This window comes from Patagioenas fasciata, chromosome 21 (genome assembly GCF_037038585.1).
Source record: "Patagioenas fasciata isolate bPatFas1 chromosome 21, bPatFas1.hap1, whole genome shotgun sequence".
In the NCBI taxonomy this organism is placed as follows: Eukaryota; Metazoa; Chordata; class Aves; order Columbiformes; family Columbidae; genus Patagioenas; species Patagioenas fasciata.
In genome coordinates, this window is record NC_092540.1 from 2,482,393 (window position 1) to 2,506,458 (window position 24,066).

The 24,066-nt window shown below is 46.6% G+C and overlaps 1 protein-coding gene across 9 annotated transcripts; it reads right to left on the bottom strand.

Moving 5' to 3' along the window:
• Positions 1 to 287: 287 nt before the first annotated feature.
• Positions 288 to 23,796, bottom strand: HIPK1 (homeodomain interacting protein kinase 1). 9 transcript variants are annotated; one of them, XM_065854260.2, is made up of 16 exons: positions 23,601 to 23,796; positions 21,833 to 22,910; positions 16,600 to 16,723; positions 15,372 to 15,491; positions 14,552 to 14,638; positions 13,617 to 13,801; positions 13,153 to 13,315; positions 12,558 to 12,780; positions 11,585 to 11,706; positions 10,002 to 10,136; positions 7,352 to 7,491; positions 7,013 to 7,195; positions 6,253 to 6,468; positions 5,739 to 5,977; positions 5,236 to 5,372; positions 288 to 4,816 (listed from the first exon to the last, which is right to left on the bottom strand). In XM_065854260.2, exons 2-16 carry the CDS (start codon positions 22,906 to 22,908, stop codon positions 4,337 to 4,339), a joined length of 3,630 nt encoding a protein of 1,209 aa, XP_065710332.1. In that variant the 5' UTR covers positions 22,909 to 22,910; positions 23,601 to 23,796; the 3' UTR covers positions 288 to 4,336. The 9 variants fall into 9 exon arrangements, with proteins under 9 accessions (XP_065710332.1, XP_065710335.1, XP_065710329.1 ...); XM_065854263.2 differs by having other exon boundaries at positions 5,739 to 5,974; positions 23,601 to 23,795; XM_065854257.2 differs by having other exon boundaries at positions 7,352 to 7,494; positions 23,601 to 23,795.
• Between the last annotated feature and the right edge of the window lie 270 nt (positions 23,797 to 24,066).

The window sequence follows — 24,066 nt, forward strand, 5'->3', positions numbered from 1 at the left end:
TGCACCGCTGCACCTCCCAATGCACCGCTGAGCCCCCCATGCACCACTGAGCCCCCAATGCACCACTGAGCCCCCCATGCACCACTGAGCCCCCCATGCACTGCTCTGCCCCCCAATGCACCGCTGAGCCCCACAATGCACCACTGAGCTCCCCATGCACCACCGAGCCCCCCATGCACCACTGAGCCCCACTGTCAGCAGCAAACCACCAACTCATATTTAATCCCAGCTGTGCCAAACCCCCTTTTCCATCCCTTTTAATAGATCAAGTGACCCAATGAATAGAGTACAGAAAATTAACCCTTTTTATTGATGCATTGCAATTGTTCTACATTTTTACCATATTATGTAGAAAATACTTAAAATACAAGCTACTTTGTAAAACCAAAGACAAACATTGAATCCAAAGATAAACTGTGTTTTCACAATGGACCCTTTTCCCATATAGTTAGTATTAAATTTTTAAATATCTATTTCTTTTGTTAAAATGATTTTTACATACCCCCTAAGTACATCAGCAATACAAACATAGATCAGTAATTGTCAGAAACTACCTGTATCTAGCGGCTTGTAAAAAGGAAGAGCACAACCATAAAAGAAAGTTGAATTTTACACAGTAACTAGCATATCAAATACATTTAATAAAGTAGGAATTCCATTGCAATATCAAGGATTCAAGCAGAAATACTAACATTACATATAATGTACTGCTACATGTAGTGAGATAGATAATATTCCAAGCTGAATCTGAAATCACACATTATATAAAGTTTAGCAACAAACAACCATGTGGACATGCGGCACCATTCAGAAGTTTAAATAAAAAGAGAAAGCAGGGCTGTGCCAATCCTGTCATTTAGAAGCAATTTAGTTCCGTGTGCTGAAAGAAACGGCGGAGTCAGGGGTGAGCTACCGCGTCCCATCGCGAACGCCGCGGGTCGCCTCCGTAAACACCCATCGGGTAAGAGAACAACTGGTTTAACTGGTCAAGAATCACACAGAGCCCAGACGGGACCACGGGTGTCAAATACTCAAAAGGTGAATCCCAAAGTAGCTTTAAAAGCATTGAAGAGGACTCCGATTTCTACCCAGAGACAGCACATTTCTTTACAAAATACGTGTAGCGGCTCTGACGACGCCGGCAGTCAATTCTTTAATGTAATTTGGAAGCTGGATATGCATGGAAAGAAGGGATGTGTCTCCTTAGAGCAGACTACAATGGACTTAAACTGGGCAACACATACCGGGAGAAACCCCCGCGGTGGAAAGCCGGCCCTGCCGGGTGGTTTGCTCGCTTGGGTTACACTGAGTGTCCCAGGGGAGTTTCAGGGTCGTCGACCACTTGTTTTAAATGGCAAATGCTTCACCTGGCCCACGTCCCTTCCATCTCGTCCCCCTTGTTCCAATGACTTTTGGAAACCTGGACGGTGGAAGAGACGATGCCACATTGTGTGGGTACGTGTGATTGGGTTCAACCAAGTAATAGGGACTCTAAGTGGGTATTTTAATCTGCTTTTGGAGGGGAAGCGGGCAAGTTCTTCTCAAAATTATTAGCATATTTTGCTAAAGGTTTGGGTTTTTTTTCCATTAGGATTTCACGGCAAACACTTTGCTATTTGTGAAGCAGGGAATGTTTTCCTGCAACAGGAATTGGAGCTTGTTCTGCCTTTCGATGGAAAGGCACAACTCTGTACCCAAGAGGTATCTCGAGGCAAGCACTGAACACAAGCAACGCAAGATGGAAGGAAAGAAAGTGCCCAGGGCAACAAACAGCATCGTTTACAGCGACGACGTGGGACAGCACCATCGGCCGCTTGTCCGCACGCCCACAGACGTGCTCTAAAACACACCCGACAACGTCGCTAATGCTACCGTCCCGTTCCAAAGCCCTTGATCCCTGTCGGAAGAGACGCCAAACCTTTAACAGTTCACCCATCTCAGGCCAGGCCAGGCTCTTCTCTCAATAACGTGGAATTTCAGGAGTGACTTTTGCACTGGTCGCTCCTCCACGGGGACGGAACATCAGCCGCGGTTCGAGGTCGCCAAACCTCTTATTGCTGCGGTTATACGATCGCCCAAGCCAGTTTATCATCCGTTTGGACAAGATACTTGAATCTACGTACTGAAGATGAGAAATAATTCCTACTACAAGGGACCCAAGGAAACAAAGCAGAGTTCGATAAGCTGCACTGATTACCCAAAGTGAGTATTTCCTCTGGACACTAATAGGGCTACAGCGGACAAACCTTCCCAACAACTCCACACTAGCAGTAGCGTTACAAAACTTTTTAATGGTATTATGTGCTTTACAGCAGGCTCTCTTTGGTATAAATATTCTATCACCAAGCTAGCAATATTTTACAAGAAATGTCTGCTATTAACGTGGGGCAAGGTAACACCATACTAATCTACCATAAAAGTGATTGCACATATTTAATCACTTCCGCAGTATTAGACTAAACATTCCAATGCATTCCCAGCACTACCTTATCCGAAATGCACTGACAGACATCTAACAGTACATGTGCCATTTGAAGGAAAAAGCTTTAAGGAAACATCGCTTCACTCCGAACAAAGAACGACGCAAACAAACCAAACCCAAAACGTAGCTTTTTGATGACGGCGTTAAAACTGAGAGGAACGCACCTACGCGACAGATCTGCGGGTCTTGCTGTGGTAAGCTGAGTGAATTGCTTCAATTCGACGGGGGTTGCTGGTCCCTCGTAAGGCAAGCTCACTGTAAACTCTAGTCACACTACGGCATCATTTAAGGCACTACAATAAGGGGACACACCAAACAACTCTTCATCACACATACCTGTGCAAAACAAATCAGAAGGTCTCCTCTCCTCGCCCGAAGCTCTACTCCTCTCCCAGTGCTACAGTGATGAGCTCTAACCATTGCATTATATCACATACATTCCGACATGAATCAATTCATTTTGGTTTAAATACAAAGGATACATCGACGCCATCCCCAGGAACGGTCAGGGATTAGACAAACACTACGTACAGAGTTCAAGTATAATCACTACACATTTTGATTACAAAGACAGAACGTTTGGGGTTAGCAGGAAGTTTTGCTTGTTATATTTTTTTCTAATCAATATGTACATATTTCATTTTATGTAAAATATTAAAACACCACCAATACAAAACTTCTAAAATAGTTTTAAATTCAGTAATAAACTTTAAAATCTGGATTTTTTTTTTCCTTTTTTCTTTTTCTTTCCTTTTTTTTTTTGTCAATTTTTGTTTCGATTCCTACATGCACGTACTGTATACAAGTCTTGTAAGAGCGCTTTAAAGTAGCTGTTGACATATCCAGAAGGATACGCTCACCGAGTATAAAAAGCTGTACACATCAATACAGTGATGTTTCGTTGGACTTCAACTTCAACTCCCTCCTAAATGAACCACGTGAGGAAAAGTATTAAGACAAACAGACCGAAGAAAAGCCCTGTGCTTCTGTGAAGGAACCCGGCTCCGTTATAGGGCCGGCACCTAACACGCTGCAGAAACCAAATTTTAGAGCGATGCTGCGCTATTCATTCGCAACCGAAGACTGCAGCGTCCTGGCAAAGCTGCTGAGCTCTGATACACAGTGAGATCTTGAATGCGGTTTGAAAACCTAAAAGAATTCGGCAATGAACGCAAGAAAAATTCAGCCGTGTTATGGAGACACAACAAAAACGATTCCCAGGCTTACGTGGACTCCTGAACACCCAGCGTTGCTGGTACAAGGCAGCACCTCTACCAGTCCTCAAACAAAGAGAAGTAAATGAAAAACGTTGCCAGTAGCATATACGGAGATGTAATGGCTTTTGCAGAACCAGCAATTTGTTAGAGACAAAGTGTACTAGAGAACAAAAGTATTAAACTTGATTTTAAAACTGCCCCAGCAACACAATGAGATAAACGTGCATCACTTTTTAGTGGCAACATGGATTTGTGCAAGCTGCTAAAATATAATCTGCTAAGCTTTTTGTTTAAGTTACACAAGTTAAAAAAGTCATCGGGATCTGTCTTCCCAGACACTAATTTTCATTCTCCTTTCCATGAGCACAACAGAACGATTTTAAATAAATGTAACCATGAACTTTTTAAAAGCATCTATAAAAAGTAATCAAAATCTTTAAAAACTTAATTAGTGACCCTCGTACTGGTAACGAAGCATGCTGCTCAGTTAGTGACTGCACTCACTAGAGACATTTTTGAACAACACACAACCAGATCAAGGAGAAACGAAAACCGGGCAGTCATTACCAGGCAAAGGTTCACCTGAAATCCTTCTCCGCTCTCTCGGGCCTATAGCAGGACAGTGCTTTAGTGGGAACTACAAGTACGAGTACTGGTTGATCTTCGTAGGGCTCAGTGGGTATCCAGTGTAAATAGCAGATCCTCTGGAAGCACCAATATAGGACTGGGGAGCAAACTGGTGTTGGTACTGGGCAGGCGGGACGTTTGCGGAGGTGAGCAGACTCGGGCCGACGCTGACCGGGACCTGGTGGACGAGCGTGCTGGGGTGGGCAGCGTACGTGGCGTGTCGCGAGGAGCCCTGAGGGGAGAAGAGGTGGGCGATGGAGGTGGTGGAGCCCAGCGTGGCCGCCGTGGTCGGAGCGTACGTGTACATGTGGGGCTGGCTGGAGAGGTGCGCGTTGGCCGTGGCCAGGTGGGGATGCACCGGGCTGCTGTGCTGAAACGTGTAGGGAGCCTGAGAAATAGTTGACGTGAGGGGCGCCACGTAAGCCTGCTGCCTACGGGGGACGGCGTTTCCACTTCTCTCCTGTGAGGCCAGCACTGTCGTTTGCTGGTTCTGCAGAGAGAATAGAATCACAGAATCAGTTTAGTTGGAAAAGCCCCTCGAGACCATCGAGTCCAACTGTTCCCCAGCCCTGGCACTGCCCTATGCCCTGAGAACCTCATGTCCATCTGTCCAACCCTCCAGGGATGGTGACTCCAGCACTGCCCTGGGCAGCCTGTTCCAATGCCCCACAGCCCTTTGGGGAAGAAATTGTTCCTAAATCCAACCTCAACCTCCCCTGGTGCAACTTGAGGCCGTTTTCTCTGCTCCTGGCGCTTGTTCCTGGGGAGCAGAGCCCGACCCCCCCTGGCTCCAAGCTCCTTTCAGGCAGTTCAGAGATCAGAAGGTCTCCCCTCAGCTCCTGTTCTCCAGCTGAACCCCCCAGGTCCCTCAGCCACTCCTCGAAGATGCAGATAAGGTCAGTGGCTCACCTGGCTGAGATTGAGGGGCTGCACACCATTTGTCACCACGCGGTGCGAGCGGTACCCAGTCGGCGTGATGCAGCATCCTGACGACTGCCCACTCACAGAGGCCACTGGTTTGGTCTTACTGGTGCTGCTCAGGATGCCTGGAAGATGTCAAAACTTTAGTCCATTCTTCCCTTTCACACACTGTGACAACCAGCTCAGGTAACCAAAGAACACACAAGGGGTATTTCCACAATAGAGCCTTTTCTTCAGTCACGATTTAAAATCCGATTTTACACGAAATCATTGGGAATTTTTACAGACCTTTCTAAATGCAGCCAAACATATAGAAAAGGTAAATCTATCAATGAAACTGAAAGTAGAGCAAGACTTGCACTCTCAGAACAGCAGCTGTGAAAACAAAAGCTGCTGAAGACCCAACACGGAGTCTAAAACTGTCAGGGATAAGACAGCACCTGAGCCTTGGCAAAAACTCCTGAGCACACAGCCTGGGACAGCACACCCACCTGAAGCCTGGGTAGCGACGATGCAGTCGTTGAGCTGTGTTTTCAGCGGTGGCACGATGATGGTCCGAGAGCTGGAGCTGTCAGCTGCTCCCCTGCTCTGCTCCAGGGCACCGCCCGTACTCCTGAGAGAGGAAAGGGGGTCTGTGGCGTAGGGGCTGTTCAGGGAGGAGTCGGAATCGGGGGAGTCGTTAACAGTCACGTAGCTGATGACATTGGATCTCTGCTTCATGCCCAAACTGCTGGGAAAACAAAAACACAAAAAGAAACACAGATGAGGAACATTCTAGATTTTACCACAAGACACCGGAGATCTCCCTCTGGGATCTCACACCTTCCCTCCTTGTTGTATGAAGTTCTGATTAACTAGAGGCACAAACAGCTCAACCAACATGATGCAGAATTTTCTGCCTTACACAGTGCTTTTAAGCCTAGCCAAGGCTTTGCCTGTAGCATTCCCCACTCTCCGTGATGCTTGGGCTGAGCTCAGGACTGGCTTGCTAAACGAACTTCCTACCTGGCAGGTTTGTATTTGCTGTCTTCTTCCTCATCAGTGTCGCTGCGGATGGTGATGACACTGACGGGGGGGCTTGGAGTGTCTGGGATCACAATGGGCTGGTGCTGCTCCTGCACCGGGACGAGCACGTTGGAAGAGGAGGAGGTGGAGCGCAGGGGACTGCTCCCAATGAGCGAGTAAACTTGGGAGGGCACAGTCTCTAGAGTTGAGCTGGGCCTGAAAGAAAACCAAAGCAGTATTCAGCTGTGCATCAGCACATCAGGACAAACCAGCCCCAGCATTAAGAACAGAGCACACACACAAGAAGAAACAACGTGACACGCACAAGGAGAACCTCAGCGCACACACTCGCACCAGAGCAAGCCCCAGAACACACCCCAGAGGGAGCAACACACCCAGTGATGCTCTGAACAGGGCTGATGAGTCTGAATGCTGCCAGAAACCTGCTAACCCTCCTTCGACAGATGCGGATTCTGTCACTTGTGTTGCCACAGCACCAACACACTCTGAATGTGCAAAACCCCCCTTGTACAGTGCAGTAAAGCGCTCGGTCAGCCACATCCCTTGCACTCCCCCTGAAATCAATATGACTTGTAATAGTGACTGCAGTATAGAGACTTTTTCCAAGACACCTTTAAACGCGACTTAAAAAGTTAGGCAGGCAATGCCTCTGTGATGATAAGACCAGTTTTTCACACCATAGAGGCAACATCCACAAACACACCCTCAGTCTTTCCAGGCAGGGCAAGGAAAGCCTTACTTGGCTGCGCTGGGGGCCGGCTGCTTGTTCTTCTTGGCTGGCACGTTGCTGCTTTGCTGCTGCCGAACAACGTGAGCAACCCCAACGTTCAGAGGCTGCGCTGTAGCTAACGTCACGTGGTTGGTCAGTAGCGATGGCTGTTGCATGAGGGTGCTGTACTGATTTCCATGGGAATGTGTATTCCTAGAGCAGGGAAAGAAAAAAAGACCCAAATCCCCTCACTGCGCTGCAGGCACCGCAAGATGCACCAAGCCCCTTGGTTTGGAAGGGAAGGGAGAAGTGCTGCGATGGCGCGGGTTCCCGTTCGGCACAGAGCTGGACCCTGTGCACAATCCCTACCTCCAGTCAGCTAACTGCTGGCTGCCGCTGATCGTCTCCGGAATCACAGCCGCTGGCTGAACAGAGTTGTGCAAAGCAACCCCCGGGAGCTGCTGCCAGGTGGAAGGAAGGAGAATCTGCTGGGTTCCCCCCGGCCAGGCCTGCTGCAAAACAACAAACAGAGACATGGCCTCACTAGATTTCAGTTCCTACCGATGCCAAGAGATTTGTTCCAAGCAATCAATGCACTGGTGTAGATTGTTAACTTGCAGAGATAACGCAACATCATTGCACTTTCTCAAAAGGTCTCGGTACAGTAAGAGAATGAGGAAAGCGGAGGAACAAGCTTCCCCTGATGCTTTGCTAACCTTTGGTATCAGAGATGTCAGCTGGGGAAAGAGCGTTGATATGGCACAGCAGAGTGCAGTGGGTATTGTACCGCCAGTTGCAGTGTGAGCGGTCGGCACTGTTTCTGTATCTAAGTTTACGCCCGCCGCTTTGCCAAAGGATTCCAAAATATGAAGCCAATTTGGTCCTTTCTCTTTTTCTGCCTCACAGGGCTCGAACTGAGACAGTGTCACTATGGTGGGATTCACCCCACCTCAACTAAAGCGTTTAAGAAAAGCCACATTGAGAAATACGTAGTTACAAGGCAGATGTGTGAAGATATTTTCAAGTCATTCATATTTTTAACGTTCCTGTCCCAATGGCCACAATGCAATAAAGAAAGAGGCAGTACGATATTTCTATGATTTTGAAAATACACGGCTCTCTTTCCAGCAATTTGAACTGCAAAACCATAACTGCCTGCTGTTTTAAATAAAATATTTCTGCAAGTAACAGATCCACTTATTACAAATACTGGTTCCAAACAAGAAGCCTTCAAAGCTGAGAACTGCTAAAACCTCTGCCAACATAAGCAGAATAATATATATATTAAAAACAAAAAAAAGAGAAATATGTTAAAAGTCACACCATGCGTCTTTCCAAAAGCCAACACCTGCACAAGACAAAGCAGAGAGTTTAATACAGCAAGATATAAATTCCCAATGAGAGGCAGAAATCGGGCCTTCCAAGCGACGAACTGTTTTGACAGAGGAAGGACAAAAATATGCAAAGCTTAGCAAATGGCTAATGCAAACTCAGGGGAAGCAGCAAGGGAGAAGTGTTGGAAGCACTAAAGGTGAGCAAATTCACACCAAAGGCTCCCAGAATCCAACCAGAAATGGTTAATCCTCCAGAGGAACTCAGAACCCAGGCTCACAGTCTGGAGACAGCTGGCTCTGACCCCCACGCCTGTACAGGGGAGTTGAACATCAAGTCCACTGCACACACACAGGAAAATTGAATTTGCCTGTTGAATCAAAAGCCCAAATGCACTTTTGAAAACATCGGTAGCGACTCACTTGTGTCCCGAGCTCTGCTACAGTCACCCCTTGCCGTTTTGTGAGCCTAGATTGCAGCCTTTCAGCAATCCGAATTGAAGAGGAAAGGAGATGCATCTCCGGGTCTGTTCAGCTCAAAGCCGCGACCCAGGAGAACCCACTCTCCTGCTTCCCATCCTCCGAAACACGGAGCGGACACCTCGGTTCGGGAGAACCCAAAGGAGCGGGTTTTAATTTCAGTACAGGTATGACTTGAGCAAATTCCACTTCAGCAGAGGTCTCCCCCTCTTGGAAGAAAACGACACTCAAACTACCACTTTAAAGCCACAAGAAACAACATGGTTCACATAATGGGATGTGCTTTGAAAGACATGTGAGGATACCAGCACTTCAGTGCACTGCAATGTTTTCGTAAGCTTCACTGATCTGATTCTGGAGTTTTACAATGACTTCTTTGTGGCACTTACAAAGTTGTTCCGATGCAGGTGCCAAATGGATACAGAAGAGGACAATTTTGAAAACTTATGCTTCTTAAAGGTGTATTTATTCCCTTCCCCATATTTTTTAAAAATTGGTCCAAATAGCCTAAAAACTAACCATTGCCATTTTGGATACTAGAGCTCACCTTTAATTTCAACCAAGAAATACATATGAACTGAAAGTATCTGTGAAGAACGATATCTTTATCTGGATGAAGGAAGCTACCTGTAATTGGCTACAAATAACAAAAGGCCAGAAAATTATTGTCAATGTTCAACAGAGGTTAAGAGAAATCGACTTCTAAAGGAATACATTAAAGAATTTGCTGTCGTTAGAGATTTTAGCCTGTGCTTCATCACCTGAAACATTTCTACATGCAAAGCAGCTTTACACATGTTGTAAACAAAATATGTAGCTAACTTGCCAAGTAGTTCAAATTCTGGCCATCCAGGTACCTGTAGCAGAGTCAAGCTAAAGGCTGATTCCTTCGTATTCGACAATCAAAAGGTAAAGGTAGGACAGTAAGCGAAGAACAAGAATGATTATAACTCTTCTACAGTATAGCTTAGAAGAGCTTTGTAATACTAGGCTAGCAAAAAGTAATAGTCAATGGATCTGGATTCTTTACAGAGCCACACTAAACGTCAGAGTCAGACAGTGCTTCAGCAATGTTGGGGAGGAAAACAACAAGACATTAAGATGTAGCAAGAACACAGCCACAAGATGGCACATGCTTCCATGCCCTCTGCAAGTCTAAGTTAAAACAAAAAACTCAGTTAGTGAACACAATCAAGGGAGGCAATTACCAGTACTGCAGCCGTCTGTTCGACTAGCGCCGGCCGGCCGGCTGCGCAGTTCAGAGTAAAGGGCACCGCATACTGCGGCGTGATGGTGGCTACTTGAGGATGAAGAGTTGCTACCATTAGTGGTGTACAGCTTCCCTGCAATGTAGATCAGGCAGTGAGTGAAACAAACGTACGGAGGCAGGACAAGCGGGTTCAGAAATAGGGCCAGCAAAGGTTTCGCCTCGCTGGCAGACTCCGGATTGCAATGGATGCGGTGAAACCATCACCCAGACGCGTTCCTCTAAGTGGTTCCCTGAGGGGAACACAAGGAACGGGGAATTTGGGAAGGGGATCTGTCCAGTGACACAGGTCTAAATGAGATAGTGGGCAGCTCTCGATACTCTACCGGGTCCCAGAGAGAAGTTACACTGTGTGCGCTGCGCTACCCAGAACGCAAAGGGCGCCCGAGCGGGACACAGCGCCTGCAAATTCACAGCCAGCGCTCTCGGAAAGAGAGAAACTACGGGATTTAACAGAAGGCACCGGGGGTCTTTTGTATTATGAAAAAGCAAAGTTATCTGTGATCGAACTACCAAGACGCTTATTAGTCCAGCAAACGTCTAATTAAAACTAGATACTTAGTGTGCAGTTTGCACTCTCAGGAAAAGCAGCTTGGGTTCAGGTGGGCTCCTTCAGGTGTATTCTGCTTTGTTTTGGACACCGTTACCCGCGTAATTAGGCTAAACAAACCAAATCACCAAATGCCACCTCAATTATTTGGACTGACCAATCTAAAAATCACTGCTCTACAATTAGGTAAGCACAATATGCTGCCTGAAGAGTAAAACTAATGAAGTATGTGTTAGCGTCAGTAAAAACTAAAACTATGCAAATAAATAAAAGTGCGTTTAATTATAAAGGTAATTACAATTTTTCAGTTAATAAAACCTGTGAATCACTGCACACTCTCTATATTAAAGCATTAGTTTTTGGAAATATAAAGTAGTTTTAATTTATGACACATTACTAATGTTTAAAATACATTTTACAACGATTTGTGACTTTTGCTATCGCATTTGTTCAAGCTGCAAACAACATAAATAGGTAAGTCACTGCTACACATTAATCCACACTAGCAATGTAACTAATGGAGAAGGATTCAGAAATAATTTTGTTGATTTGAAGATGAAATTTGACCATCAGTGTGATCTGTGTTGCCGCTTCTGTTTTCTGGGATCTTGCGTCTCACAGAAACAATTTCTTCTAAAACATTTTTAAAGGGTAGGCAAAAATGTACAGCACTACCTGTAAAGCAGTGCACACCCATGAAACAACACAGCCTGGTTTTAGCAGCTGAAAACTATATTCCTGTTATTAAATCAAACGCCTAAAACCAGGGAGGCACTTGATATAAAATAGTTTAGACTTCAAATATTCCAGAAAAACAAAACAAAACAAGAAAACACTGTCTGAGATCTGCATTTAACCTTTCGCAGTGCTGGGAGAAGCCCCTGCACTCAGCTCAGCCCCAGCGGGGCAGCCAGGTTCTCCTGGATGGTGGGAGGAGCTGCAGTGCTCTATTGATTTTTATTGAATGTATTTACCTGTGTGAGCACTCCGGACTGGATCTGCAGTGGCTGCGCTGCAGGTGCCTGTGGTACGATCGGGACAGCATTCTCCATCCTCACGGGGAACCCGGAATGCTTTGTAGTTGCCTGGAGTCCGGCTGTGGAGGACAAGAACACATCACTGCTAAGCTGCTTCATTAGTTTTTCCAGTTTCTTTCCAAAATCAAATTCCTACCAGGTCAGGGCAGAACACAGGGTCAGATGAAAAGAAAGAAAAGCTGTTCTCTTTGACAAAAGCATCCTAATCAAAATACACCTGAAATACATAATATTTGTGCAGTCCTGGTACACCAAAGGGCACTGATGGACAACCAGGCCCCCAGAGCTCCGCTGAAGTCCATAGTGTTGTTTTCAGGAACACAGATAACACAGACAACTAATTCTGTGTTGCTTGAGACTAAGTTCAAAGTTTAAACCTTCCACTACCAGTTCCCTGTTCATATATAACCCTTCATATAGCACAATCCAGATAGAAGCATGAACAGGATGAACAGAGCCAGGCTTGTGCTGGCCTCACTGATTCGTAATCTGTGACTATTTGCTGCTGGCAAACCGCACGGCTGCAGCAGGGCTTGCGACCAGATATTCACTCCTGGCACACAAAACTCAGCACGACACTTTCTTATTTTCGGATAGGTCTGGCTGCTCTGCTCACTGCTTCCTGCGGAATGCTGGTACGTTCAGTTTGGGGGGAAAAACTGGTTGAGCAACCAGATGCAGACTGCAGCCTGGGCAGGTAAGATGCTGTCACCTGTTCCAGCATGACCTGGAAGAGAACCAAACCATCTGCACATGCCTGACCTCATTCCGCACTTCCATCTGATGCAAGAGCTCCGCGCGACACGCACAGCGTGGTCTTCTGCACTTTCTCAATTTACTGCAAATTACAGCTTCTCGCTTCCGCCCAGCTGCAACCACAGCACCACAACAAAGGGTTTTTCCAACTTACTTTGAAAAGCAGGGGGACAAACGATGAACGTTTGCTGGAACGGGTCAGTTTGCGTGCAGATCTGGGTGGTTCCGGGCTGCAAGGAAACGCTCTGCTGGGCCACTCCTGCAACCGGCGCTGCAGACGATGGGTACAGGGCAGACTGGTAGTTCAGCAGCGAGACATCCGAGTTTGCCAGCGAAAGAGTAGCAGCAGCAGTAGAATTGGAAGCCAAAACACTGGCCTAGGGGGAAAAAAACACAACAATAAATCAAATTTATCACTCCTACTTGTTATAAAACAAACAAGAGGAGCCATCAGTATTATGATATGCAGGAAACACTAGGAAAAGGTTTCAGGTAATACAACAACAAAGGAGAAAACTATGAATTGCACCAACTTCACTTATGGTGCTGAACCAACAGGCAAATGTGATTACGTGAAGTAAGGAGACGGCCTTGGTCTGAGTTTTGGAAAATGAGATGTCAAGACAAGACTACAAATTCCGGAGAGCAATTCAAATATAGTATTTTGCGGAACACGATTAGGTTTGAAGGCACAAACTTAGACTGCTTGGTTTCTTTGATTAGTGTAAAACAGATAACAGATGCTGTACCTGATTGTGTACTGTGTTGAGCTGGTTGTTAAAGCTCATGGTCAGATTTGTGCTTGTATTAGGAGCAACGTGAGTGGTGAACGGGCTCTTAATCTGATTCACTGTATCATACATGTTAACTCTTCGCTTGCAAATCTCCATGTTCTGAAAGCAAGATTTCACACTGAAACAGAATGACAGAAGGAAAATATCAGATATGTAAAACCAGTACAAAGACACGACAGATTCCCAACTTTATACAAATGCCTTTAGGTTTAGGTTCTTTTTTTAAAACAAAAAACAACAAAGAATGTCCTAAAACATGAAAAGGAAGCTTATGAACATTCCATTCCTTACACGTGCCATTGCTATTTTCAGATCAGCCTGAAACTGCGGCAAACAGCACTGATAGAAAGCAGAATAGTGCTGTTCTGCGTTTCAAATGAGTCCTCCTGAAACAAACCAAGAAATCTAAGGCAGCCTACTGATTACTGTGCGGGAAATCCAGGAGATGTGTCATTGTGACAAACGGATGGTTCAAAGTCTTCAGTGGAGTAATTCTCTTATCTGCATCAATTGTCAACATTTTCTTCAACAAGTCAATGTATTCCCTTCGGTCAGCCTTCTCTGCCAACATGTCAGTCCCTTCTAAGTCTGTAGACATATTCACCTTGAAAATAAAATGAGAGCAGTTCACACAAACATCGAATTAACTGCTACTTAACAATTCAGTAATTTCACATCAAGGAAAAATATTAAGCACTTCTGTCTCTTAGCCAGCTTAACTTTAGGTACTAGAGTGCTAACACAACCTTTCCCTTACTCATTCTATAGAAAGAGTCGAACTCACAGATGGAATTCTCATCTCAACGTGAAGTTGGTCTGTTCAACAGGTATCAACCAGACCCATTCTCCACTGCCTGGTATTACCAGCAAATCAGAATGGCAAGATTCTACATTCTCCATGCAGATGTAAAGCGATAACAGCATCAAAAGCAATAGAAAATTGAGATTCAAGGCCTCATGGTATTAAAACCACTCACATATTCCTTCATTTTACCTCTGAAAACAGAACGATCTGTCGTTCTTGTCAATATTTCCCAAGTCAAATAAGAGGCCGGAGGTGCTTGACTACATCCGGAGGTGCTTGACTACTTCTAGTGACAACCAGATAAGCACATCTGTCGTATCTACCAGCTCAAGGCCTAAGAAAACCCAACAAATTTCTAACAGCTCCACAATTAACATTTTGATAGTCTTTAATACGGTGATTTCTGATGCAAATTAGCACCACCACAAACCTACATCAATGTTCTCAAAGGAAGAGGACTCTCCAGCACAGGAGCCTCATTTTTAGAGATCCCAATAATGTGTGTAATTAACAAGATAGTTATCTGTGTGTTACGAGACGCCCACATACCTGCGCCATATCATCCAAACAGTTGAATATATATTTCCGAGCTTCTTTTGATTTTATACCTGTCTCCAACTCATGTTCTTCTGGGGTCTAGAAAAGAAAGCGTTTGGTAATATAAACAGAGATATCGTGTATTGATTAAGAAAAAGCAGCAAGAGAAGAGCCACGCCGGGTGGCAGGTGCCAGACGGCCAAACCAAACCAGCCTTGGGTTCCCATTTCCTCAACTGGAAAGATCACTCATTGCAAAGCTGAGTTAACAACAGGATGATTTCATTTCAAGGCTTCATTAGGTAGTGCTAATGCCAGAAGAACTGATGATTTCTGATTTAGGAAGAGGCTATAAATGTTTCAAATTGCTCTTTTACAAAGAATGCGGCAAGATTCTTTTGCCGCCCAGCTTTAAATGCAAATGAAGCATATATCCGATACTCTCCTGTCCTCTGCCAATACACAAATATATTTCTGTTAAACTAACAAACACCGCCATGAACACTCCCTCCTTTACTCTTTGTATTGTCAGGAGATGACAACAAGATGACATGCTGCACCAAGACTGAGCAGGCCATAATAAGTAACCATTATCTCAATTACTTTAACACCCACTCTTTGCTGGTGCTATCACGCACAGCTGCTATTGTCAGCTGAGCACCGGGAGGTCTGTATTGTTTCTGAAACAAAATACACAAATCAGCTATCTCTGAACAGCATTTCAAATCAAATCTCCACTCGGGATGTTTTTGGATCGCACTAAAACTGAGAGTAAATTTATATCAAGTCATCAATGAACAAAACAAAATTGGGAATTAAAAAGACAGACAAACCTTAAGCCTCCACAGTGGGTATCCCAAATTCGGATCTCTGTTAAAAAACCTGCTTGTTTTCGTTCCCGCACTGAGAAGATACTCCGCTGGAAGGCCTTGAGTTTGTGAAATATAACGAATCTAGGAAAGAAAATTCCAGATGTTGCACAATTACTAATGCTATTTGCTGTCAGCGAGAAATGTGCCGTTGCCATTGTCATGACTCTCCCCTCTATTTGCTGTCAGTGAGAAATGTGCCATTGCCATTGTCATGGCTCTCCCCTCTCTCCTAAGTTGTAGCTGAGCTTTCAGTTGTTGCTGTAGAATCTCAGAACACACAAAAGCAAGTCATCCCTATTTTTCAAGGGCAATTGAGATATCAAAATCAAGCACATGGAGTCACACCTCCTGCTGCCTCACAAAGGACTGCAATATCCTATCTGTTAAGCAATGGAAAAAGCACCTCCACCCACCTCCACGACTAGATAAGCTTCTCAGAATTACACAAAACTCAGCGTGCAAGGAAACCACGCTAACTCACGCTGCTCAGTAGTACCACTGTGTTTCCTTTGGAAATTTACAGTGCTGGGAAGATCTAACACAAGTAAGTTTTCAAACTTAGTAAGTTTTCATATATTTTATCACATAAGGAAAACTACACATTGTAACAAGCTAACAGCATAAAAACCGCACTGGACGAGTCATCCTCAAATAAACCTCTTGTATAGACTTTTTGCCCTTTTATAGGCAACTGGCTAGCCCAGGTAATAACGCTAAGTATCCACGGTGAGGACTAATTAGTTCAAGATGCCTTTTCAGGCTCTTGCCCTTGTATTTCAGAGACGGTTTGGAACCCACACTTTGCATGAAACATGAGCGCTGCTGTGGGTATTAACAGGGCAGGAATGATGGGCTTGCCCTGCCTCCACATGGAAAAACTGCCCTCATGGTGAAATTACAGAGGGCGTCTCAAGCCAGGACACACACCTCACTTCTGTTTTGGAAGGAAGGCATTTCAACAGCTTTAGGGTTTGGAAGCCAGAGGGTTAACTGTAAATTAACTCTATATATAGAGTGACTACGTTCAACTCAAAACACATGGAACTCCGTGCTCTCCTGTACAACAGAGAGAGACAGGCAATGGGAACACCACAGAAAATGAAGACGACAGATGATTGATACGAGATGAAATGTGACGCAGGGTCCGGACGCCGATCGCTGTGATTTCCTTTGAACCACGTGGTCTCACCTGGTCGTACTCAGACGCTCCCGGATACAGCGGCCAGCCCAGAAACAGCTCCGCGATCACGCAGCCCAGCGACCACATGTCTATAGCTTCACAGAACGGTAAACCCAGGATAATTTCGGGAGCCCTGGTGAAAAAGAAAGAAAACAAATTTTAATCTCCTTTCTTTCCTACAAACCACCCCGAGCACAGGTAAAACTGGGGCAAACTGATTCACCTGAAAGCAGGAAATATTTCTTCAAGTGGCCTAACAGACCCCAACTTTTTTAACAGTTAGTGGCACATTTTATTGCTGTGGTGCCCCCCAGCTCCTAAGGTGGCATTTATGCAACTGGGATACAAAGCTACTCCTTCAGTAAGCAGTGTAATTATACCTGACAGTATGTATGGTGTGAAGCAGCCCTGAGATAGCACACAACCTGCCCTAAGAGAATTCAGAAGAAAATTATAGCAAATGGGGCTCAGATTTTTCTGGGGGAAGGTCTCAAGATCCCAGGTAATCAGCTGAAGAAGGCTGCCTGTTTTCATGTGGAAAAGAAGCACATCTGCAGAGCCAGAAAAAGGAGCTCTTTGGAGAGCCGCTCGGTTTCTAGCACTGGGTTTTCACCCGGGGTTTGCTTGGAGAGTTTTGGGTTTGAAACGGATGGAGAGAACACAGTTGGCGATTGTGACTGCTCTGCAAGGTTGTGTTACAGGTTTCTGAACCACACCTAATGCAAACTCTACCTGCCTGGCCTTGACAAGAAGGTGATGAAAAAACCTCAGACTCCAGGGAGGATTTGCTTCTGCAACAGGTTGGAATTTCAGGGAGATTTGTGCCTGGGATTGACTCATAACACAAAAGGATGCTTTAGTACAACTTTTCACCTCTATGGAGCTCTGAAACCAACTGCTGACGTTCTGTTAGGCCGAGTTCTGGTCATACATTTGCATACAGCACAAAACCCAAGAGCTGCAAAAACCAGGTGAGCTGGTGTGGGAATTTACTCTGGAAAGTACAGGAAACACAAAAACCTTGATCTTCATGTGTAACTAACGCAAGTGCAAACGAAGACAGATAAGTCCTAAACTCCAGGTTATCTGTTTTCTGGTTGTGACTGAGATAACACACCCCAGGGCTTGCATTAAATTTCTTGTGTTGCAATGTGGATATATTTCTGTTGTTGAAAAAGGCTCTGAAACCAGTTCTGGTCTTTCTGCAGAATTCTAGAATATTGGGCTTGCATAATGTACAGGTGTCAATAGATATGACACCTTCCTCAACTGTTCAGCCTGAATGTACCTCCCAAATGTTTGTACACAGCACTGACTCTGCAATTAATCACCCTTAGTGTTGTCATGACACGGATACAGCTTTTGTTCTAGGTGACTACACAGTTACCATGAGCCGGTCTCCAAAACAAATGTACCCATCATGGTGTCCCTGAGAAAGCACAAGATCTACCAAAAAACATAAGAGACCTGAACCAGCTGCCTCCTGCACTGAGTTCATATCCAGCCTCTGTTGGTCAGGTTTAAAGCACGGAGGTTCTTCTGGTATGTCTGAACCCCCCAAAACCAGAACAATCATACACCTTTAGTAATCTAAATAATAGATCATTTAAGCTAAGACATTCTGACGCCTGTTCTACATGACATTTATCCGTCTCTACCTTATTGTTTGTCTATCCCTGGCAGCAATCGACTTTGGAACTGTTTCGCATACATGAAAATAAAAAAAAATGACTGTGCAAATACAATACGTATCTGATATTTGAATGCTGAATGTCCTGCTAAACGTTTAACTCCGATAAAATAGATCCAACTTTCTATTGTCTAACAGGTGCAAAACAGAAGAATCCACTTCTGTAGTACCTTGGCCTTCATAAGCAGAGCGGGTACGATGCAGCCATTCGCATAGGGTTTTCAGAACCCCATATAAGTCTACTAGACATCAGCAACACACTGTGTTATCCTTCTGATTATCCTACTTCTGCAGGAGTTTCCAGTTCAGACAGGACCCACACCTGGCACATGGAGTGCTGCATGCATAAGTTTCCTTGGTTTGGACCAGCAAACAAACTCATGGAATAAGCAAAGTATGTTAATCCTTCACAAGTGCATTAAAAAAAATGCCATCAATTCCAACAGAGAGAGAGATTAGTGGCAACAAAGGCTGGATGTGGTAGTTTGTTAGGCTTTACTGATATGCTGGAATAGACTTACATATCCTGAAACATCAATACTGCAATGATAGCAGGCTGAACTCTAGGAATTGAGTCCCTAAAACTGAATAAATGACCTCGCAAGCCACCTGACTTCATTCTGATTGCAGGACAGAGATGGTAAATCCCAATCTCTCTCATGTCCTTTCACACCACCACAGTTGGTGGCCTTGTGAGATGTTGGTTGCAACAGAACAACAGGCAGAGGTCACTTCCATAGCCGGGCTGTCAGGCACTGAAGTGATTCGACGATCTTAAGCTCTTTGAAATAGAAATCAACAACATTCTTTCTTTGCATGCACGCTTGCCAAACTCTGACTTCCAAAGTTGGCAAATACACTCAGGCACTCTCAAAAGAGAGAGGATTCACAGCAGCAGCGGAAAAATCCGGGACTCACTTTCAGCATTTCAAAACAGGCCATGTTTACACACGGGTCTTCAGGCCTGTCTTGTGGAGCACGACGGTAACACGAAGCTTGTACAACTGCAAATAGCAACGCGGTGAACAACGTGATCGCTGCTCAGAGCTGGATTAGCGAGCAGAGGGCGAGATTTGGCAGCACGCACTGCAGCTTCCAGGCCAGCAGGACTGGGACAGAAGTAGGTCATGTAGCCCAACGCAGAGGTAAGAAAGATACCACTGCACCCTGAGCTCCCTCAGCACCCAGTGTCGCCTTTTCACGGCCCAAATTGTTCAGTGCTTCAGCTCAGGAGCTCCAGTTTGCCAGGCGCCTTTACACCGACCCACAGGGAACATCAGGATGTCAGGATCTGAATAAGACTCGCGTGATGGCCAGACTGACATATAACACAGGACACGAGTGAATCTCACTCTCGGAAGAGCAGGCAGATCAGGCTTCCCAGGGATGTTTCATTTCTGCCAGCTGTCTGCTCCCATGCATCCTTTGTCCTCCCCAGGGACAGCAAAAGCAGCCATACCCTTCCAGACCTGGTGTATTATAACGAGCATATATTCTGGTTTTCAGGTGGGGAATTCCTGCTAACAGATCTCAGGACTGGTCACTGCTTACAAGTATGAAGGTTTTTTCTTCTACGGTGTATATATATATATGTATGTGTATATATATCTTCAAAAATTCACCTTACAGTACCTGAGTTTGGCTGGTTTAGATGTCTCTACAGGAGACAGAGGTTACACAAGCGCCAGTAACAGGTATGGAGGACAAAAAACTGAACACAGAACACAAAGTTTATTTTTAATGGCTGACAGAACCAAATGAAGACTTGGTCTACACTGTTTTATTAAGCACAGCACTGAAAAATTCCAGCTTAGAACTCATCTGAACACTAGTTTGATGTGAATATGGTTAAAGCAATCCGGTTCTCCCACAATAAGCTGGTTTCTATGCCATCTCCATAAATTCCTAGATTATGGATTTTAGTAATCATCACCATTAAACTAATTATATATCTCTAAATATTAGCTTTCCACATCACAGCATTCTTAACTTCAGTCAAGCAGACAGTCCTAAACACCATCTAATCTCAGGTTATTTGCCCTTCTGGCAGCGTCAGTCACCCCTCATCAGGGAGGCAGAACAGGCCTGGAGTTCACACACTTCATTCCCAGCAGCCCCTTTAAGATATTTATCACCCCTTGCTGCTTTTTGCCTCAGCGAACCTGTTTTTTACGATATCAGAAGCTGGAAAGCACTATGTGCCTCCCCAAACTGCTTTGCTCACATGTGTTGCAAGTCAGATAGAGCAGATTCTTGATCAGTGGTCACCTCTTGCAAAGCAACAACAATGAAAAACTGATAACGCATTTTAGACAGCGAGCATCGTAACAGAGCCATGGAACACAGAAGACAACTGCGTTACAAAATACAGCAATAGTTTAGAACTGGAAAAGATCAGGGCCAACAAGCTGAATGAAGATCATGAGGAATGGATTAAGAAAAGTCTCTATCACATGGAAGAAATGTCACAGAAAGCTGGTGCTCGGTGTTGGAGGGAGGAAAAACTAAAAACAAAACAAAGGGGGCAAGAATACAAGGAAATTGAGGGACGAACAGAACAAGCCTACAGTAAGAGAGGGCTTTAAACTGGAGCTAGGAGGACAGGAAAGACATCAAACAGGGCAGAGACACAGGGTGGAGTGTCTCGAGTGCTCTGGCTCGTCTCGGCTGGAAGGACTAGATAGTAGTTAAGTTTTGCGTCAAGTGAGCTCACGTTCCACCGAAAGCCACCCTGACAACGCAGCACAGACCTTTTCATGTCCCTTTGATGCCAGGAGTTCTTTCTGAATCAATTTACTGACGTCTACTGCTACTTGTATTGAAACACACACAATTAACAGAACCAAGCTGGAGGAAGAATTGGAAGAAAACCCACGGTTTGCTTTATCTACACAGTTTCAGAGTTTTACCATTTTTGCCCATAGTTTAATTCTTCAACAGGAGTAGGGTAGAAGCCTTTTCTAGATTTTGCTAAGGGAAGCAGAGATCTCGCTCGTCGCTGTTTTAGAAGAGCGACAGGTCCCATGGAAGCGCAACTCATCTAGGGTTGACACAGGAAGTCATGTGCTCCTGAAGCGGGTTCAGACAAAGACGGAAGCAGAAGAAGCAGGATAAAAAGAAACTGGCATCCCTTTGGCTTCTCCCCCTTCTAAATGACCACAGTGAATGGACTAGTTCCAGATCAGGGCAAAAAATCCAAAATGCACTACTTATTACACTAGTAGCATACTGCTTCACTGTTTGCTCTGTCACAAACTAGTGACAGGGTAAAATCAACTTACTGCACTAATTAGGGCTAAGAGGAAGGTATTGGACTGCATACTACGTCACACTTGCAAAGCAGAAGTTTTATTTATATACCATTTTCAGTAGAAATTTCCAGAAATGGTGCAGAGCAGGGGACAGGCTGATCATTTCCTCCCCCTTCTCACTGGGATTAAAGCTACTGGCAGAAGAGTTAAGTATTTGTGGAGGAAAATCCCGGTACCCCACCAGGATCAGCTTTACTTTGCTCACACAGCACACGGAAGGGAGCATCGTGTCAGCACTTACCTGTAATAGCGCGACTGCAGGTACGTGGAGCACACGGCCTTGGACACGTGGCTGGCCGAACCGAAGTCGATCACCTTCACTCGGTAGGGCTGGCGCGCGGGATCCACCAACATGATGTTTTCTGGTTTCAAATCGGCGTGTATCAGCCCCAAGCTCTTCAGCTTCATCAAGGCAGTGGCCACTTGCTGCAGAATCGGCCGGATGTATTTCAGGGGCAAAGGACTGAACTTATTTTGCTTTAAGAAATCATACAAGTTCTGTTCTAGCATCTCAAATACAAGGCATGTATGATTCTTGTGTTGAAAGCACTCGTAGGAGCGAACAAAGTTATATTCGTCAGCATTCTCACTGCTCAAGCGAGAGAGGATGCTCACCTCTATCTGGCCCTGCCTAGCATAGGAAGGATGGTTCTTCAGGATTTTGATGGCTACAATCTCCTTCGTGCTACGTTTCCAGCATTTCGCCACCTGCCCAAACGTCCCTCGGCCCAGGAATTCCAGGACCTCGTAGCTGTTTGTCATAGAGCACAGGATCTCATGCTGGACCAGCTGATAATCCCCTTCACCACTGGAACTGCTGCTTTTAGTGGTTACCGTGGTGGTTGTGGCCGCAGCACCCACCGCAGGTCTGTTTTGCAGCATGAGAGGTGGATGTTCCTCAATTATCTGCACACTACCGTTGCTGTCGACCTCTTCACTTTTCCTTTTTAATCCACATTTTTGGTAGGGTTCCAGTAAAGAAACGTTGCTCCTGTGAGTGAGGGTTTGGCTGTTCTGGAAGGACGCGGTTGCGCTGCTGCCCGTGCTGTCGGCTGCCGTGACCACAATGTGCTCGACCGAGGGAGCGGGGAGAAGGAGGTTCTGATCGTACGCGGGGATGCTGAAGTTGGCTACCTGATGAGAGGAGCTGGCTTGCCCTTGAGCTGCTGGGAGGTTTTTGCTGTGGGTGTAATACTTGTCACTGCTGCTCTGTCCTGAAACATCCCAGACAGAGGGCTCCACTTTCAGTTTCTTGGCACTGCAGAAGGCACTCGAGGATACTGACGGAGGGGAGAACACCTGCAGCTGTGAGGCCATACCTGGAAAGGGAGAGCAGAACTCATTAGGACCGCTGAGGGGCAGCAGGTTGGGCCAGAACAAGAAGCAGAATTAAAGGTATTTTTCTAAGCACTGTATGGTGCCTGCCACCTTGCCAGTCACCCTTCTGACCTGCTGATCCTAAGGGCACGCAGAGAATGAGGCTCCCCAGTGGAAATACTGCACTTCCACTCACCGCCTGCAGCATAAGGAGCAGACAGGTCTTTATCCAGCTTTCTAAAGGCTACAGAAATCCCAGCATAAAAAGGGAAAACGGCACCGAAGAGAGGAAAACAGTGCGGAAGTGGGAGGACGCTGAGAAAATTAAGATCCCTTTTTCCTCACCCCATCCCGGCCTCTCCCCGCTCCAACGTAAAAACGGAGTCCACGGGAAATCTACACCGCATAAGTCAAACTTCTCCCGGGCACAGCGCACCCGGGGTAGCGCCCGGCGCTCCCACACGCCGCGGCCCGAGCTCGGCGCCGCCAGCCCGGCCCGGTGCCGTTGCCATCCCCGCCGCGGCCGAACGGCCCCGCCAGCCCGGGCCTTCCCCGCCCCGCGGCCCGGCCCGCAGCACCGCCCCCGCCCGGAGCGGGGGGCCGGGCCTCCGCCGCGCGGCCGCCGAGGCTTCCCGAGCCCACCGGGCCGCGCCGACCACCCCCCCCCCGCAGCCCGCCAGGCCCGCACTCACCGCCGGTGGGGGGTTCTCAGCCGCGGGCCGGACCTGCCTGGGGGACACACGGGGGTGCGGAGCCCCACAGCGGGCGCATCATAGCCCCGCCGCGGCCGCCGGCCCGGCCCGCTTGGCCCGCGCACGCCGGGGGGAGCCCCCAGGCCGCTCCGCCGCCGCCAGGCTCCGCCGCGCCCTCCCGGGCCCCCCCCGCTCCGCCTCCCGCCGCCGCCTCCGCCGCCCGGGCCCGAATGCCCCCGCCGCTCCCGCCGCGCCGCTCTGGGCCGCTCGGCCGCTCGCGCCAGACTGAGCCAGCCGAGCCCCGAGCCGGCCAGGCGGGCCGAGCGCCGAGCCCGCCCACGTGACCGCGCGCGCCGGAAGAGGGCCGGGCGCCGCTCGCCGCCGAGGCGGAAGCGCCTCCCCGGAGCGGGCCCGACGCGGACCCCGCGGGCTCCCTCACCGGTGGAGCGGTGGAGAAGCGGCTGCG